Below are 18,893 nucleotides of genomic sequence, written 5' to 3'. Positions count from 1 at the left end.
CACTCATGAAGGCAGCTCAGGTGTTCTCATGCCCTGCCTGCCTGCCTGCCTGGCTCATCCGTGAGCTGTGACCACCTACAGGGCAGGACTCCACCTTCTCCTCTCTGTGTACCGTGAATCTGCACACAGTGGGCTTGCAGAACCTTAGGAGACTTGAGCCATTCCCACTCGAGCCAGAACCCTCCCCAGGAAGGAAAACAGCTGTGGAGTCATTTTGGCCCCAGCACTGGTTCGAAAGCCTGGCGCCTCCTACAGCCTCTACGGTGTGAAGAGGGAGGTCCCTTCTGACAGAGCTTTCCGGGTCTCAGATCTAAGCTGTTGTTTCACTGTCAGCTGTGTCTCTTCCGTTGCAGCCAGGTGGGCCACGCTGCTCCAAAGGAGCTCACAAGCTGAGTTTCAAGGTAGGTATAGAGAGGACAGGGATGGCTACAACATACTGCAAACTGAGTGAGGGTCCCCACAATCCTCAGCGAAGGTCTGTGGTGTGCAAGTGGGGAGTAGAGGGCCCCCAAGTTCCAAAGGAAGGGAGGTAGTCGGGAGCTAAAGCCCTTGGCCGCTGTGGTAGTAGCTGCAGATGGCAGCTCGTCCACAGTGCACTTCGAATGAGGTCATATGAGCGGGACTCTGGAAATGGCTCCGAAATCGGGAGAAAGGGGTCAGGGTATGTGGGAATCCGGCGGGGGTGGGGGGTGGATGAAGGAAGGTGTCCCTCCTCTCTCCAGTGCAATTTGGTTTGGTGAGTCTCAAAGCTACCAGATGGCACTTCCCAAGTCAGGCCCCCGCAGGAATCAGGGTGGGCTGCGTGCCTCGGCCCCTGCCACAGGGACAAGCCACACCAGTGGCCTCCCTGAGCTCCAATGGCCGGATCTGGGGGTTCTGTCTGGGTGCACACCTCCTTGCTGTGGCCAAGTTCCCCCCTTCTCTGAGCACCAGCTTCATCCTCTCGAATGAGGACATCGATTGCTACCTTGGCACATTACTCTCTTCATCCTGTGAAGACTCATTAGGCTTATCCTACAATTACTAGCTGGCCCGAAGAGATATCTCCTGAATCCAGATTAAGCTGGAGTCTCCCAGGCTCATCTGGCATGTCTTCCCTGAAGTCTGCCAAAACCCACACCCTTGCATTTCCAGGGACTCCCCTTAGCCAGCTGGGCAGAAAACCCAGCATGGTTCAAACAAGCTGACAGACAAGCGGGAGAGGACTCACGGGCAGACGGCTTCCCTCAGGTCTCGGGTGGAGCTCTGGGACCACAGCAGCAACGGGCCATCCCAGGCCCTGGGCTCAGCAGCGCCCTCATTCTCAGGCCGGCGGCTCTGCCCTGAGGGGAGCAGGAAGGTCACCAACTGCCGCAGGCGGGCCTCACGCCCCTCCCACTGCTGGAGCCTGACCTCCCCCGGCCCCACCCCTTCCCCTACCCCAGCAGGACGACAGCTCGTCTTCCCCTGGCTTCCAACGGGAGGCCCGGCCCTGGGCCCCGATTGGGCACTGCCCCAGCCCGGAGCCAATCACAGTGGCCAGGGAGGTGGAACGCACCGATTGGCCAGGGCCAGGTCATGTGACCATACTCCCCAGGAAACTCAAATATTACCAAGGTTCCCTAAGAAACCAATGAACAGAATTATCCAGTAAAGGCAAACCGTGCTTTTTAATGAGGCCAATGTCACAGAAAAAAAAAAAAATGCTTCACAATGAACTCCTCAAGGAAGCTACTAAATAAACTTTCAGAAAAGTTTAGCAGTTTTTTTTTTTTTTTAATAGGGTGACGGAGAGCTATACCTTTCCCGTCTATGTGAATTTAGGTTTAAACTAGATTTCCCTTGGCTATTATATAAGACAAAAAAACCCACATCCCCCCCTTTCACTCCCCCCCACCCCCAAAAAGTGTTTTAATCTATAGAATTTTTGTGTCCTCAGTTGTGTCTGATTCGCGGCAACTCACGAACTCTACACAGCCAGGCTCTTCCGTCCATGGAATTCAGGGCAATTTTTTCTGTCCCAGTAAATGCCCACCCTGGGTGATCCAAAGGCAAGGGCTCAGAGGCTCCTGAGAGACTAACTCCTTTCAGCTGAGCACAGAGCTGGCTCCTCACTGGGATGCCTGTGGCCTGGGGCTCCCTGAGGGGAGAGCAGCACTCGCCCCACCGTGTGGTCACTGCTGGAAGTGCAGGCTGCTCCTCACTCCCCCTTGACAGTGTCCCTGAGGGCAGAACAGTGTGAATCGAATCAAGGTGGAAATGCAAACTCCAATGCAACCAAACTCCCCACAAGGTCTCTAAAACCACTCAGGAACAGGGAATTGGAAACTGCAGGGGATGACAGGAATGGAGATGGAGACTTGACACCTTACACCGAGTTCACTTCCAGTTATCCCTAGACAAACTTTCCATGAAAACTTGTCACAAATCTCGAAGAACAATGAGCAGAAACCGGACACGTGCTTTGAGTCTTCACACACAAAACTAAAAGCCAGTCCACAAAAAAAAAAAAAAACCCAGAGAATACAGTGGACTTTGCAAAATCAACGATATCTACTGTGGGAAAGACCTCATGACAAAAGCAAAAGACAGGTCATACATCGCGAGACGAATGAGTGGAAACACAAAGCTTATCAAGGATGTGTCTCCAAACAGACAAAGAACACCAACACAACAAGCCTGTGAAAACTAGGGAAAGGTCTGAAGGGACACCAGACTGAGGAAGACACACACAGAGGATCCCGGATGATGTCCAGCACTGAGGGCCTGAAGAAACAACAGTCTAGTTGCACCCCCTCAGGCCTGTGTGACCGTGGATGAGGCCTCTGTTTCCCGGTGGCTCTGAGAGATGGACAGGGAGGAAGGGGAAGAGAAGTCACTTGCATTTCTAATACTCACAGCAAAGTCTTCCAACGAGAAGGGAATTATCACCCCCACTGACAATGCCATTCACTGAAGTGATACCCACCAGTCCATCTAACCCAGAAGGGAAGGATGGACCTGTTCTCACAAAACGGCGAGAGATGGAAGAAGGAAGATCAAGCCCACACCAATCACTGGAAAGAGAAGCTGTGCTCAGGGCTTGAAAGAATTCCTATTGGGAAAATGATGTCACAGCCCCACAAGGCAATCCACCGCTTCGATGCTATTCCTCCCAAAATGCCAATGCATTTTCGCACCGAACAAAGAATTGCAAAAGGGGTACGGAGACAGAAAAGAGCCTAAACTGTCAATACAATCCGACGAAAAAGCCCCGATACGGACATCCAAGGTTGTGTGAAAGGAAATTAGACGACCAAACTAGGATCCTCAGGAGAGTATCGGAGAAGGCAATGGCGACCCACTCCAGTACTCTTGCCTGGAAAATGTCCTGGACGGAGGAGCCTGGTAGGCTGCAGGCCATGGGGTCACGCAGAGTCAGACACGACTGAAGTGACTTAGCCGCAGCAGCAGCAGCAGGACAGTATGCTATTGGGAATACAACAACACACACAGATCCAGATCGATGGAATAAAGTGGAGGGTCCAGAAACAAACCCCAGCATCCATGGTCAACTCATCTCTGACACAGAAGGGGAGAATATCCAAATGGGAACAAGAAAGCCTCTTCAATCAATGTCCATGGGAAAACCAGACAGCTACATCTGAAGAACGCTATTGGTTTTGATCTCATACCACCTCAATATAGGGGGAAAACCTCACCCTAAAGACTGATGTCATGAGATAGCTAGAAAGAAGCGTAGGTCAAAGGCTCCTTAACATCAGAGTCTCCTTGCCATTTGCTGGGCGGAGGTCGAAATGGGTCTCTTCAAGTAAGGCAAAGAGGTACACGAAGTACACCCATGGGTTTCCATCCAATGGAACCTCTTCACAACAGAGAAGCTAAGCATTCACAAATGCAAAAGATAGGAAACAGAACATGAGAGACTCCTTGCAAGTGGTGTATCTGAGAAGGGGTTCATATGGAAAGAGACGAAGAATGCACAGCACTCAGATTCCAAGAAACAACACCACCACCACCCTTGACCCTTCCCCCATGACCAACTCCGACCTAAAGCCTTTCTCTCCCTCTAACCTATCCCTAAAACATAACCCTCATCTAATCATATACATGTGCATCCCTAGCATCCATCCATCCACACACGAGAGAGAAAGAGGAAGACACAGACGGAACTGAGAAAGGAAAAGAGAGGGACACAGCCAGAGAGAGACACGGAACCAAAGAGAGGAAAGGAGTCGACGGTCCAGACTTTTCCTCAATCTGCCTCGAAGGTAGAAGCAATGACAGCGCCCTTCCACCCCAGAAGGGGGAAAAGGACGGAAGGTTTGGAGAGGAAAAGACAAGAACGCAGGGAGCCACTAGAAGCTCAGCCACCCGCAGAAGCCGAGCTGGGACACTTGAACAGAATCTCAATGGAAACAGAGGAGCAGAAAGTTGGCTACTCTTTTCTATAAGAGAGGGAGACCTTCGAGTCTTCCTTTCGGTCCTCCAACTTGGATGCGGGGTCTCAAAACAGTCAGGAGGGGGAGTGCCTTTTCCTGGGTACCACGGCACATCCAGGCCTCGTTCTGCCCCATTCTGTGCTGTGTCAGCCCTGGATGGAATCTTTCTTTCTGAAGTCTCAGCGCACAAGCTCCACGTGATATCGGCCCCAGGTGGAAAGGCATGGAGCTGCTCGTAGGCCGACAGACCTAGGAAGCAGATGGGAGAATGACCACCACTCTGCAGATGGAGAGACTGGGGCAACCCTGAGGGGCATATGCTTGTCCAGGGCCACACCACTTATGAGAAGAAGGAGCCTGGTCTGAGAGCAGTGGGGTCCTCGGAGCTCAGGCCCTGGCTGAACCCAGGCCTCCCCAGGGCTGTGGGCTGGGCTGTGTGGGTGTCACTGTGCCTGCACATGGCCTAAGGGGGGTGGTCGAGCAGTCAGAAACCCAGAGATTCCCTTGGGAAGTTTTGGGGAAGGGACCTCAGCACGAACCCCAGGAGATGATGTCACCTGCCGGCAACAGAACCCAACAGAACCCGCAGCCCGGGTATCCAGGCCTCCAGAGCGGAGAGGAGCCCCCAGCCAGTTCACTGGCTGCCAGGATGTTCTGCTGTTTGCCCCTGCCCAGAGGCCGGGGCCTCAGGAGTGCTCACAGGCAGTGTGCGCGGGCACCCTGTCGACGTTGGCTCAGGACACCCCCGAGAGGCCTCTGGCCCTTTGCCCGGAGAAACAGAAAGGTAACACGGGGAGCCCCAGGACGGACCAGGCCGCCTCTCCCATGCCACCCGGAAACACCGGGTCCTTTGCCTGTGTGTGTGGATGCGGGTTTCTTGGGGTGTGTCTCCCTCAAGGAAGCCCAGGCGGATGTGGGGTCAGAAGCCTGCGGACAAGTTGTGTCCACACCCCAGGGGAGAGCAGGCTGGGCGGGATGGGGAGAGTGCGGGCAGCGGCGGCCGCCCAGGCGGACCTCACACCCTCAGGTGGGTCTCTTTCCTCCCGGGTGGGGATCTGAGCAGACACACGTCTCTGACCCTTCTGGGAAGAGAAGTTCGAGCAGGCAGAAGCAGCGGCTCCACTGCCCAGGCCCAGCTCGGAAAACTCCTAGCATGGCTGGCTGACGGTCACTGTCGTTGCAGAGCTTCCCACGTGATGAGGCCGAGGACGGGGACACCCCATCCACCTCCCGGAGGGAGGGGTCGGAGCACCACCCCCCCGCCCGTGAGGCCCAGTGCAGGCTCCAGGTGAGCGTGCCCACGGAGGCATCAGCCCCACCGGGGGAGAAGCGGAGGCGGGGAAGGCCTGCTGCCGAGACACCGCCCAGGATACACCCGGCGGCCCAGTCTGAGGCTGCCACGGAGCTCAGCACACCCGGCTCCGACCCAGAGTCCCGAGAACCCCGGCCTCTGAGGCAGCAGGAGGACCTGGAGCCCAGCACGCCAGAGCACAGAGGTGAGGACGCTGGGGCTGGTGTACGGGAGTGTGTGGGGAGGGGGTGCTGAGCTACACAGGGACGAGTCCCCGAAAGCTGCTGCTGGGCCTGCAGCAAGCGCTGGCCTCACACCCCCCGCCCCCCATCTTGCACACTTCAGTCCCAAAAGACATCCGACGCTGGGTAGTCTTTGGGAATCTCTTGGAAGCTTTCTGTCCCGGGAGACGCACATGCCAAGGCTGGCCTGTGGGCAAACTTGGCTTCTCCCCCAGCTCTAGCACTGGCCTCCAACTGGAACCAGGCTCCGCTTCCCAGACCTGTCCCTACAGAGGTGCTGGCTCCAGGTGCAGGACCCAGGGATCCACCGAGGGCAGATGGAGAACCGAGACTTGCCCTCGCAGAGACACCAGGCCAGCTGGGTACTGGCCAGCACACCGGGCAGATCGGATCTCCATGCCTGCAGGACCCCCAGCCCCAGGCACTGATGTCCCACCCCCTCAGCCAGAACCTCCACCTCCACGTGCACCTCTACCTGCTCGGGCTCTGGCAGGAGAACCCGAGGCAGAGGAGGAGTCACCGCCTCGGCAGGGAGAGCCTGCCCTGGCTCCCGCGCAACACCCAGACGCCCACGATGACTCACCCACCCCTGCAGGGAGAACGAGCCCCCGCTCTGGACAGACACCCAGAGCCCTTGCCGGAAACACCACGTCCAGGGGAGCGGTCGGCTCTGCAGCCTCCATCCCCGTCTGCTCACCGTGGAGGCTGGCAACTCGGTCTGCCCCCAGGGGACATGGAGTTCCTTTCCCCTGAACTGCTTTGCATTTGGTTTGTTTCTACCTTTCTGGTGATGTTTTATTTTTTGTATGGTTTCCTGTACTTTTGTTGGTTAAGTTGGGATTAGTAAACTTTTTCATCATTGTTGCAATTTGGGAACACTGTTGTGTAACTCTGGTGATACTGTGTTACCATCACCACTTTGTAGTTTCAGACCCGTTTGATCTTTATGCCCCACCCCCCAACAAAGCCTGGATTCAAGGCAAGCACGCCCTGTTCATCCCTTCCCCCGATCCTGAACACAATTTCATCCTTTCTTTGTGCATTCCTTCCTATATTCTTGGTGTCCCCAATCAATGACTCTCAGTGAAATGACTGACGGAGTGTTTTTTGGACTCTCCAACTACTGTAAGACTCCATTGGAGAGTTCTCATTTTTATGTCATTTGAACTAGCCTTTGATATCTGAAAGGACGGTGTACGTCCTTTCAAGATACCATGTGCCAAACGAAGCCCTTTTGGCAACTGCCATCATTATCTCCAGGCAGGCATTGCTGTGTCAAGGGTGACATCTCAGCCAGAAGGCAGAGGCTGAGCTCGTCTTGTTGCACCAGCTCCCAAAAGAAGCCAAGAAAGGGAGCTGGAACAACAAACCACCCCAACACCCAGGAAAGCGTTCTTCATGACAGAAGGCTAGAAAATGACCCAACATCCTTGTGGCCCAGAACCCCTCTAGAAAATCACTGTTCCATAAAAAAGAGAAACACATGGGAAGTTCCAAGGAGAGGCAATGCCCATGGCCCGTGTACTTGAGAGACGGCCTGACCGCTCCGGGGAAGACACGCACCGACGGAACCCCTTGGGAAACAGCAGCGATAGTCCTCACCGTCGTAAGGGTTTCCTCTGGGGACAACCTGCCCGGGGCACCACACGAGGGAGCAGACCGGCTTCTCTTCCTCTGCCCCCACACCATTCACTCATGAAGGCAGCTCAGGTGTTCTCATGCCCTGCCTGCCTGCCTGCCTGGCTCATCCGTGAGCTGTGACCACCTACAGGGCAGGACTCCACCTTCTCCTCTCTGTGTACCGTGAATCTGCACACAGTGGGCTTGCAGAAGCTTAGGAGACTTGAGCCATTCCCACTCGAGCCAGAACCCTCCCCAGGAAGGAAAACAGCTGTGGAGTCATTTTGGCCCCAGCACTGGTTCGAAAGCCTGGCGCCTCCTACAGCCTCTACGGTGTGAAGAGGGAGGTCCCTTCTGACAGAGCTTTCCGGGTCTCAGATCTAAGCTGTTGTTTCACTGTCAGCTGTGTCTCTTCCGTTGCAGCCAGGTGGGCCACGCTGCTCCAAAGGAGCTCACAAGCTGAGTTTCAAGGGAGGTATAGAGAGGACAGGGATGGCTACAACGTACTGCAAACTGAGTGAGGGTCCCCACAATCCTCAGCAAAGGTCTGTGGTGTGCAAGTGGGGAGTAGAGGGCCCCCAAGTTCCAAAGGAAGGGAGGTAGTCGGGAGCTAAAGCCCTTGGCCGCTGTGGTAGTAGCTGCAGATGGCAGCTCGTCCACAGTGCACTTCGAATGAGGTCATATGAGCGGGACTCTGGAAATGGCTCCGAAATCGGGAGAAAGGGGTCAGGGTATGTGGGAATCCGGCGGGGGTGGGGGGTGGATGAAGGAAGGTGTCCCTCCTCTCTCCAGTGCAATTTGGTTTGGTGAGTCTCAAAGCTACCAGATGGCACTTCCCAAGTCAGGCCCCCGCAGGAATCAGGGTGGGCTGCGTGCCTCGGCCCCTGCCACAGGGACAAGCCACACCAGTGGCCTCCCTGAGCTCCAATGGCCGGATCTGGGGGTTCTGTCTGGGTGCACACCTCCTTGCTGTGGCCAAGTTCCCCCCTTCTCTGAGCACCAGCTTCATCCTCTCGAATGAGGACATCGATTGCTACCTTGGCACGTTACTCTCTTCATCCTGTGAAGACTCATTAGGCTTATCCTACAATTACTAGCTGGCCCGAAGAGATATCTCCTGAATCCAGATTAAGCTGGAGTCTCCCAGGCTCATCTGGCATGTCTTCCCTGAAGTCTGCCAAAACCCACACCCTTGCATTTCCAGGGACTCCCCTTAGCCAGCTGGGCAGAAAACCCAGCATGGTTCAAACAAGCTGACAGACAAGCGGGAGAGGACTCACGGGCAGACGGCTTCCCTCAGGTCTCGGGTGGAGCTCTGGGACCACAGCAGCAACGGGCCATCCCAGGCCCTGGGCTCAGCAGCACCCTCATTCTCAGGCCGGCGGCTCTGCCCTGAGGGGAGCAGGAAGGTCACCAACTGCCGCAGGCGGGCCTCACGCCCCTCCCACTGCTGGAGCCTGACCTCCCCCGGCCCCACCCCTTCCCCTACCCCAGCAGGACGACAGCTCGTCTTCCCCTGGCTTCCAACGGGAGGCCCGGCCCTGGGCCCCGATTGGGCACTGCCCCAGCCCGGAGCCAATCACAGTGGCCAGGGAGGTGGAACGCACCGATTGGCCAGGGCCAGGTCATGTGACCATACTCCCCAGGAAACTCAAATATTACCAAGGTTCCCTAAGAAACCAATGAACAGAATTATCCAGTAAAGGCAAACCGTGCTTTTTAATGAGGCCAATGTCACAGAAAAAAACAAATGCTTCACAATGAACTGCTCAAGGAAGCTACTAAATAAACTTTCAGAAAAGTTTAGTAGTTTTTTTTTTTTTTTTAATAGGGTGACGGAGAGCTATACCTTTCCCGTCTATGTGAATTTAGGTTTAAACTAGATTTCCCTTGGCTATTATATAAGACAAAAAAACCCACATCCCCCCCTTTCACTCCCCCCCAACCCCAAAAAGTGTTTTAATCTATAGAATTTTTGTGTCCTCAGTTGTGTCTGATTCGCGGCAACTCACGAACTCTACACAGCCAGGCTCTTCCGTCCATGGAATTCAGGGCAATTTTTTCTGTCCCAGTAAATGCCCACCCTGGGTGATCCAAAGGCAAGGGCTCAGAGGCTCCTGAGAGACTAACTCCTTTCAGCTGAGCACAGAGCTGGCTCCTCACTGGGATGCCTGTGGCCTGGGGCTCCCTGAGGGGAGAGCAGCACTCGCCCCACCGTGTGGTCACTGCTGGAAGTGCAGGCTGCTCCTCACTCCCCCTTGACAGTGTCCCTGAGGGCAGAACAGTGTGAATCGAATCAAGGTGGAAATGCAAACTCCAATGCAACCAAACTCCCCACAAGGTCTCTAAAACCACTCAGGAACAGGGAATTGGAAACTGCAGGGGATGACAGGAATGGAGATGGAGACTTGACACCTTACACCGAGTTCACTTCCAGTTATCCCTAGACAAACTTTCCATGAAAACTTGTCACAAATCTCGAAGAACAATGAGCAGAAACCGGACACGTGCTTTGAGTCTTCACACACAAAACTAAAAGCCAGTCCACAAAAAAAAAAAAAAACCCAGAGAATACAGTGGACTTTGCAAAATCAACGATATCTACTGTGGGAAAGACCTCATGACAAAAGCAAAAGACAGGTCATACATCGCGAGACGAATGAGTGGAAACACAAAGCTTATCAAGGATGTGTCTCCAAACAGACAAAGAACACCAACACAACAAGCCTGTGAAAACTAGGGAAAGGTCTGAAGGGACACCAGACTGAGGAAGACACACACAGAGGATCCCGGATGATGTCCAGCACTGAGGGCCTGAAGAAACAACAGTCTAGTTGCACCCCCTCAGGCCTGTGTGACCGTGGATGAGGCCTCTGTTTCCCGGTGGCTCTGAGAGATGGACAGGGAGGAAGGGGAAGAGAAGTCACTTGCATTTCTAATACTCACAGCAAAGTCTTCCAACGAGAAGGGAATTATCACCCCCACTGACAATGCCATTCACTGAAGTGATACCCACCAGTCCATCTAACCCAGAAGGGAAGGATGGACCTGTTCTCACAAAACGGCGAGAGATGGAAGAAGGAAGATCAAGCCCACACCAATCACTGGAAAGAGAAGCTGTGCTCAGGGCTTGAAAGAATTCCTATTGGGAAAATGATGTCACAGCCCCACAAGGCAATCCACCGCTTCGATGCTATTCCTCCCAAAATGCCAATGCATTTTCGCACCGAACAAAGAATTGCAAAAGGGGTACGGAGACAGAAAAGAGCCTAAACTGTCAATACAATCCGACGAAAAAGCCCCGATACGGACATCCAAGGTTGTGTGAAAGGAAATTAGACGACCAAACTAGGATCCTCAGGAGAGTATCGGAGAAGGCAATGGCGACCCACTCCAGTACTCTTGCCTGGAAAATGTCCTGGACGGAGGAGCCTGGTAGGCTGCAGGCCATGGGGTCACGCAGAGTCAGACACGACTGAAGTGACTTAGCCGCAGCAGCAGCAGCAGGACAGTATGCTATTGGGAATACAACAACACACACAGATCCAGATCGATGGAATAAAGTGGAGGGTCCAGAAACAAACCCCAGCATCCATGGTCAACTCATCTCTGACACAGAAGGGGAGAATATCCAAATGGGAACAAGAAAGCCTCTTCAATCAATGTCCATGGGAAAACCAGACAGCTACATCTGAAGAACGCTATTGGTTTTGATCTCATACCACCTCAATATAGGGGGAAAACCTCACCCTAAAGACTGATGTCATGAGATAGCTAGAAAGAAGCGTAGGTCAAAGGCTCCTTAACATCAGAGTCTCCTTGCCATTTGCTGGGCGGAGGTCGAAATGGGTCTCTTCAAGTAAGGCAAAGAGGTACACGAAGTACACCCATGGGTTTCCATCCAATGGAACCTCTTCACAACAGAGAAGCTAAGCATTCACAAATGCAAAAGATAGGAAACAGAACATGAGAGACTCCTTGCAAGTGGTGTATCTGAGAAGGGGTTCATATGGAAAGAGACGAAGAATGCACAGCACTCAGATTCCAAGAAACAACACCACCACCACCCTTGACCCTTCCCCCATGACCAACTCCGACCTAAAGCCTTTCTCTCCCTCTAACCTATCCCTAAAACATAAGCCTCATCTAATCATATACATGTGCATCCCTAGCATCCATCCATCCACACACGAGAGAGAAAGAGGAAGACACAGACGGAACTGAGAAAGGAAAAGAGAGGGACACAGCCAGAGAGAGACACGGAACCAAAGAGAGGAAAGGAGTCGACGGTCCAGACTTTTCCTCAATCTGCCTCGAAGGTAGAAGCAATGACAGCGCCCTTCCACCCCAGAAGGGGGAAAAGGACGGAAGGTTTGGAGAGGAAAAGACAAGAACGCAGGGAGCCACTAGAAGCTCAGCCACCCGCAGAAGCCGAGCTGGGACACTTGAACAGAATCTCAATGGAAACAGAGGAGCAGAAAGTTGGCTACTCTTTTCTATAAGAGAGGGAGACCTTCGAGTCTTCCTTTCGGTCCTCCAACTTGGATGCGGGGTCTCAAAACAGTCAGGAGGGGGAGTGCCTTTTCCTGGGTACCACGGCACATCCAGGCCTCGTTCTGCCCCATTCTGTGCTGTGTCAGCCCTGGATGGAATCTTTCTTTCTGAAGTCTCAGCGCACAAGCTCCACGTGATATCGGCCCCAGGTGGAAAGGCATGGAGCTGCTCGTAGGCCGACAGACCTAGGAAGCAGATGGGAGAATGACCACCACTCTGCAGATGGAGAGACTGGGGCAACCCTGAGGGGCATATGCTTGTCCAGGGCCACACCACTTATGAGAAGAAGGAGCCTGGTCTGAGAGCAGTGGGGTCCTCGGAGCTCAGGCCCTGGCTGAACCCAGGCCTCCCCAGGGCTGTGGGCTGGGCTGTGTGGGTGTCACTGTGCCTGCACATGGCCTAAGGGGGGTGGTCGAGCAGTCAGAAACCCAGAGATTCCCTTGGGAAGTTTTGGGGAAGGGACCTCAGCACGAACCCCAGGAGATGATGTCACCTGCCGGCAACAGAACCCAACAGAACCCGCAGCCCGGGTATCCAGGCCTCCAGAGCGGAGAGGAGCCCCCAGCCAGTTCACTGGCTGCCAGGATGTTCTGCTGTTTGCCCCTGCCCAGAGGCCGGGGCCTCAGGAGTGCTCACAGGCAGTGTGCGCGGGCACCCTGTCGACGTTGGCTCAGGACACCCCCGAGAGGCCTCTGGCCCTTTGACCGGAGAAACAGAAAGGTAACACGGGGAGCCCCAGGACGGACCAGGCCGCCTCTCCCATGCCACCCGGAAACACCGGGTCCTTTGCCTGTGTGTGTGGATGCGGGTTTCTTGGGGTGTGTCTCCCTCAAGGAAGCCCAGGCGGATGTGGGGTCAGAAGCCTGCGGACAAGTTGTGTCCACACCCCAGGGGAGAGCAGGCTGGGCGGGATGGGGAGAGTGCGGGCAGCGGCGGCCGCCCAGGCGGACCTCACACCCTCAGGTGGGTCTCTTTCCTCCCGGGTGGGGATCTGAGCAGACACACGTCTCTGACCCTTCTGGGAAGAGAAGTTCGAGCAGGCAGAAGCAGCGGCTCCACTGCCCAGGCCCAGCTCGGAAAACTCCTAGCATGGCTGGCTGACGGTCACTGTCGTTGCAGACCTTCCCACGTGATGAGGCCGAGGACGGGGACACCCCATCCACCTCCCGGAGGGAGGGGTCGGAGCACCACCCCCCCGCCCGTGAGGCCCAGTGCAGGCTCCAGGTGAGCGTGCCCACGGAGGCATCAGCCCCACCGGGGGAGAAGCGGAGGCGGGGAAGGCCTGCTGCCGAGACACCGCCCAGGATACACCCGGCGGCCCAGTCTGAGGCTGCCACGGAGCTCAGCACACCCGGCTCCGACCCAGAGTCCCGAGAACCCCGGCCTCTGAGGCAGCAGGAGGACCTGGAGCCCAGCACGCCAGAGCACAGAGGTGAGGACGCTGGGGCTGGTGCACGGGAGTGTGTGGGGAGGGGGTGCTGAGCTACACAGGGACGAGTCCCCGAAAGCTGCTGCTGGGCCTGCAGCAAGCGCTGGCCTCACACCCCCCGCCCCCCATCTTGCACACTTCAGTCCCAAAAGACATCCGACGCTGGGTATTCTTTGGGAATCTCTTGGAAGCTTTCTGTCCCGGGAGACGCACATGCCAAGGCTGGCCTGTGGGCAAACTTTGCTTCTCCCCCAGCTCTAGCACTGGCCTCCAACTGGAACCAGGCTCCGCTTCCCAGACCTGTCCCTACAGAGGTGCTGGCTCCAGGTGCAGGACCCAGGGATCCACCGAGGGCAGATGGAGAACCGAGACTTGCCCTCGCAGAGACACCAGGCCAGCTGGGTACTGGCCAGCACACCGGGCAGATCGGATCTCCATGCCTGCAGGACCCCCAGCCCCAGGCACTGATGTCCCACCCCCTCAGCCAGAACCTCCACCTCCACGTGCACCTCTACCTGCTCGGGCTCTGGCAGGAGAACCCGAGGCAGAGGAGGAGTCACCGCCTCGGCAGGGAGAGCCTGCCCTGGCTCCCGCGCAACACCCAGACGCCCACGATGACTCACCCACCCCTGCAGGGAGAACGAGCCCCCGCTCTGGACAGACACCCAGAGCCCTTGCCGGAAACACCACGTCCAGGGGAGCGGTCGGCTCTGCAGCCTCCATCCCCGTCTGCTCACCGTGGACGCTGGCAACTCGGTCTGCCCCCAGGGGACATGGAGTTCCTTTCCCCTGAACTGCTTTGCAGTTGCTTTGTTTCCACCTTTCTGGTGATGTTTTATTTTTTGTATGGTTTCCTGCACTTTTGTTGGTTAAGTTGGGATTAGTAAACTTTTTCATCATTGTTGCAATTTGGGAACACTGTTGTGTAACTCTGGTGATACTGTGTTACCATCACCACTTTGTAGTTTCAGACCCGTTTGATCTTTATGCCCCACCCCCCAACAAAGCCTGGATTCAAGGCAAGCACGCCCTGTTCATCCCTTCCCCCGATCCTGAACACAATTTCATCCTTTCTTTGTGCATTCCTTCCTATATTCTTGGTGTCCCCAATCAATGACTCTCAGTGAAATGACTGAAGGAGTGTTTTTTGGACTCTCCAACTAGTGTAAGACTCCATTGGAGAGTTCTCATTTGTACGTCATTTGAACTAGCCTTTGATATCTGAAAGGACGGTGTACGTCCTTTCAAGATACCATGTGCCAAACGAAGCCCTTTTGGCAACTGCCATCATTATCTCCAGGCAGGCATTGCTGTGTCAAGGGTGACATCTCAGCCAGAAGGCAGAGGCTGAGCTCGTCTTGTTGCACCAGCTCCCAAAAGAAGCCAAGAAAGGGAGCTGGAACAACAAACCACCCCAACACCCAGGAAAGCGTTCTTCATGACAGAAGGCTAGAAAATGACCCAACATCCTTGTGGCCCAGAACCCCTCTAGAAAATCACTGTTCCATAAAAAAGAGAAACACATGGGAAGTTCCAAGGAGAGGCAATGCCCATGGCCCGTGTACTTGAGAGACGGCCTGACCGCTCCGGGGAAGACACGCACCGACGGAACCCCTTGGGAAACAGCAGTGATAGTCCTCACCGTCGTAAGGGTTTCCTCTGGGGACAACCTGCCCGGGGCACCACACGAGGGAGCAGACCGGCTTCTCTTCCTCTGCCCCCACACCATTCACTCATGAAGGCAGCTCAGGTGTTCTCATGCCCTGCCTGCCTGCCTGCCTGGCTCATCCGTGAGCTGTGACCACCTACAGGGCAGGACTCCACCTTCTCCTCTCTGTGTACCGTGAATCTGCACACAGTGGGCTTGCAGAAGCTTAGGAGACTTGAGCCATTCCCACTCGAGCCAGAACCCTCCCCAGGAAGGAAAACAGCTGTGGAGTCATTTTGGCCCCAGCACTGGTTCGAAAGCCTGGCGCCTCCTACAGCCTCTACGGTGTGAAGAGGGAGGTCCCTTCTGACAGAGCTTTCCGGGTCTCAGATCTAAGCTGTTGTTTCACTGTCAGCTGTGTCTCTTCCGTTGCAGCCAGGTGGGCCACGCTGCTCCAAAGGAGCTCACAAGCTGAGTTTCAAGGGAGGTATAGAGAGGACAGGGATGGCTACAACGTACTGCAAACTGAGTGAGGGTCCCCACAATCCTCAGCAAAGGTCTGTGGTGTGCAAGTGGGGAGTAGAGGGCCCCCAAGTTCCAAAGGAAGGGAGGTAGTCGGGAGCTAAAGCCCTTGGCCGCTGTGGTAGTAGCTGCAGATGGCAGCTCGTCCACAGTGCACTTCGAATGAGGTCATATGAGCGGGACTCTGGAAATGGCTCCGAAATCGGGAGAAAGGGGTCAGGGTATGTGGGAATCCGGCGGGGGTGGGGGGTGGATGAAGGAAGGTGTCCCTCCTCTCTCCAGTGCAATTTGGTTTGGTGAGTCTCAAAGCTACCAGATGGCACTTCCCAAGTCAGGCCCCCGCAGGAATCAGGGTGGGCTGCGTGCCTCGGCCCCTGCCACAGGGACAAGCCACACCAGTGGCCTCCCTGAGCTCCAATGGCCGGATCTGGGGGTTCTGTCTGGGTGCACACCTCCTTGCTGTGGCCAAGTTCCCCCCTTCTCTGAGCACCAGCTTCATCCTCTCGAATGAGGACATCGATTGCTACCTTGGCACGTTACTCTCTTCATCCTGTGAAGACTCATTAGGCTTATCCTACAATTACTAGCTGGCCCGAAGAGATATCTCCTGAATCCAGATTAAGCTGGAGTCTCCCAGGCTCATCTGGCATGTCTTCCCTGAAGTCTGCCAAAACCCACACCCTTGCATTTCCAGGGACTCCCCTTAGCCAGCTGGGCAGAAAACCCAGCATGGTTCAAACAAGCTGACAGACAAGCGGGAGAGGACTCACGGGCAGACGGCTTCCCTCAGGTCTCGGGTGGAGCTCTGGGACCACAGCAGCAACGGGCCATCCCAGGCCCTGGGCTCAGCAGCACCCTCATTCTCAGGCCGGCGGCTCTGCCCTGAGGGGAGCAGGAAGGTCACCAACTGCCGCAGGCGGGCCTCACGCCCCTCCCACTGCTGGAGCCTGACCTCCCCCGGCCCCACCCCTTCCCCTACCCCAGCAGGACGACAGCTCGTCTTCCCCTGGCTTCCAACGGGAGGCCCGGCCCTGGGCCCCGATTGGGCACTGCCCCAGCCCGGAGCCAATCACAGTGGCCAGGGAGGTGGAACGCACCGATTGGCCAGGGCCAGGTCATGTGACCATACTCCCCAGGAAACTCAAATATTACCAAGGTTCCCTAAGAAACCAATGAACAGAATTATCCAGTAAAGGCAAACCGTGCTTTTTAATGAGGCCAATGTCACAGAAAAAAAAAAAAATGCTTCACAATGAACTGCTCAAGGAAGCTACTAAATAAACTTTCAGAAAAGTTTAGCAGTTTTTTTTTTTTTTTTAATAGGGTGACGGAGAGCTATACCTTTCGCGTCTATGTGAATTTAGGTTTAAACTAGATTTCCCTTGGCTATTATATAAGACAAAAAAACCCACATCCCCCCCTTTCACTCCCCCCCACCCCCAAAAAGTGTTTTAATCTATAGAATTTTTGTGTCCTCAGTTGTGTCTGATTCGCGGCAACTCACGAACTCTACACAGCCAGGCTCTTCCGTCCATGGAATTCAGGGCAATTTTTTCTGTCCCAGTAAATGCCCACCCTGGGTGATCCAAAGGCAAGGGCTCAGAGGCTCCTGAGAGACTAACTCCTTTCAGCTGAGCACAGAGCTGGCTCCTCACTGGGATGCCTGTGGCCTGGGGCTCCCTGAGGGGAGAGCAGCACTCGCCCCACCGTGTGGTCACTGCTGGAAGTGCAGGCTGCTCCTCACTCCCCCTTGACAGTGTCCCTGAGGGCAGAACAGTGTGAATCGAATCAAGGTGGAAATGCAAACTCCAATGCAACCAAACTCCCCACAAGGTCTCTAAAACCACTCAGGAACAGGGAATTGGAAACTGCAGGGGATGACAGGAATGGAGATGGAGACTTGACACCTTACACCGAGTTCACTTCCAGTTATCCCTAGACAAACTTTCCATGAAAACTTGCCACAAATCTCGAAGAACAATGAGCAGAAACCGGACACGTGCTTTGAGTCTTCACACACAAAACTAAAAGCCAGTCCACAAAAAAAAAAAAACCCAGAGAATACAGTGGACTTTGCAAAATCAAAGATATCTACTGTGGGAAAGACCTCATGACAAAAGCAAAAGACAGGTCATACATCGCGAGACGAATGAGTGGAAACACAAAGCTTATCAAGGATGTGTCTCCAAACAGACAAAGAACACCAACACAACAAGCCTGTGAAAACTAGGGAAAGGTCTGAAGGGACACCAGACTGAGGAAGACACACACAGAGGATCCCGGATGATGTCCAGCACTGAGGGCCTGAAGAAACAACAGTCTAGTTGCACCCCCTCAGGCCTGTGTGACCGTGGATGAGGCCTCTGTTTCCCGGTGGCTCTGAGAGATGGACAGGGAGGAAGGGGAAGAGAAGTCACTTGCATTTCTAATACTCACAGCAAAGTCTTCCAACGAGAAGGGAATTATCACCCCCACTGACAATGCCATTCACTGAAGTGATACCCACCAGTCCATCTAACCCAGAAGGGAAGGATGGACCTGTTCTCACAAAACGGCAAGAGATGGAAGAAGGAAGATCAAGCCCACACCAATCACTGGAAAGAGAAGCTGTGCTCAGGGCTTGAAAGAATTCCTATTGGGAAAATGATGTCACAGCCCCACAAGGCAATCCACCGCTTCGATGCTATTCCTCCCAAAATGCCAATGCATTTTCGCACCGAACAAAGAATTGCAAAAGGGGTACGGAGACAGAAAAGAGCCTAAACTGTCAATACAATCCGACGAAAAAGCCCCGATACGGACATCCAAGGTTGTGTGAAAGGAAATTAGACGACCAAACTAGGATCCTCAGGAGAGTATCGGAGAAGGCAATGGCGACCCACTCCAGTACTCTTGCCTGGAAAACGTCCTGGACGGAGGAGCCTGGTAGGCTGCAGGCCATGGGGTCACGCAGAGTCAGACACGACTGAAGTGACTTAGCCGCAGCAGCAGCAGCAGGACAGTATGCTATTGGGAATACAACAACACACACAGATCCAGATCGATGGAATAAAGTGGAGGGTCCAGAAACAAACCCCAGCATCCATGGTCAACTCATCTCTGACACAGAAGGGGAGAATATCCAAATGGGAACAAGAAAGCCTCTTCAATCAATGTCCATGGGAAA

At 54.6% G+C, this 18,893-nt stretch overlaps 1 protein-coding gene and 2 long non-coding RNA genes across 3 annotated transcripts in view; 1 reads left to right on the top strand and 2 right to left on the bottom strand.

The window, feature by feature from the left end:
* Positions 1–8,966, bottom strand: part of LOC145534150 (uncharacterized) — a 694,441-nt gene extending 685,475 nt beyond the window's left edge. The window contains exons 1-2 of the long non-coding RNA XR_014074276.1: positions 8,855–8,966; positions 1,211–1,392 (exon numbers count right to left, since the gene is read on the bottom strand). This is a non-coding gene — a long non-coding RNA (uncharacterized LOC145534150). The remainder of the gene's footprint in view (positions 1–1,210; positions 1,393–8,854) is intronic.
* On the top strand, positions 1,749–8,752 carry LOC145534028 (uncharacterized). The gene is made up of 3 exons (XM_081561394.1): positions 1,749–5,205; positions 5,605–5,917; positions 6,170–8,752. The coding sequence occupies exons 1-3, from the start codon at positions 4,969–4,971 to the stop codon at positions 6,796–6,798; spliced, it is 1,179 nt and encodes a 392-aa protein (XP_081417520.1). The 5' UTR covers positions 1,749–4,968; the 3' UTR covers positions 6,799–8,752.
* A 5,424-nt stretch (positions 8,967–14,390) lies between the features above and the next one.
* LOC145534148 (uncharacterized) overlaps positions 14,391–18,893 on the bottom strand; it is a 770,273-nt gene continuing 765,770 nt past the window's right edge. The window contains exon 100 of the long non-coding RNA XR_014074274.1: positions 14,391–16,609. This is a non-coding gene — a long non-coding RNA (uncharacterized LOC145534148). The remainder of the gene's footprint in view (positions 16,610–18,893) is intronic.

This window comes from Giraffa tippelskirchi, chromosome 14 (genome assembly GCF_054371585.1).
Source record: "Giraffa tippelskirchi isolate mGirTip1 chromosome 14, T2T-mGirTip1v1.2.pri, whole genome shotgun sequence".
Taxonomy (NCBI): Eukaryota; Metazoa; Chordata; class Mammalia; order Artiodactyla; family Giraffidae; genus Giraffa; species Giraffa tippelskirchi.
The sequence above is the reverse complement of the archived record's forward strand: the minus strand, read 5'-3'. Positions and strand labels throughout refer to the sequence as shown.

What these genes read in the sequence shown, in the direction of transcription:
- LOC145534028 (XM_081561394.1), top strand. Translation starts at nt 4,969, where the DNA reads ATGATGTCACCTGCCGGCAACAGAACCCAACAGAACCCGCAGCCCGGG. An exon ending in TTGCCCGGAGAAACAGAAAG is followed by an intron (nt 5,206 to 5,604) that starts GTAACACGGGGA and finishes CTGTCGTTGCAG; the next exon opens with AGCTTCCCACGTGATGAGGC. An exon ending in CAGCACGCCAGAGCACAGAG is followed by an intron (nt 5,918 to 6,169) that starts GTGAGGACGCTG and finishes CTTCTCCCCCAG; the next exon opens with CTCTAGCACTGGCCTCCAAC.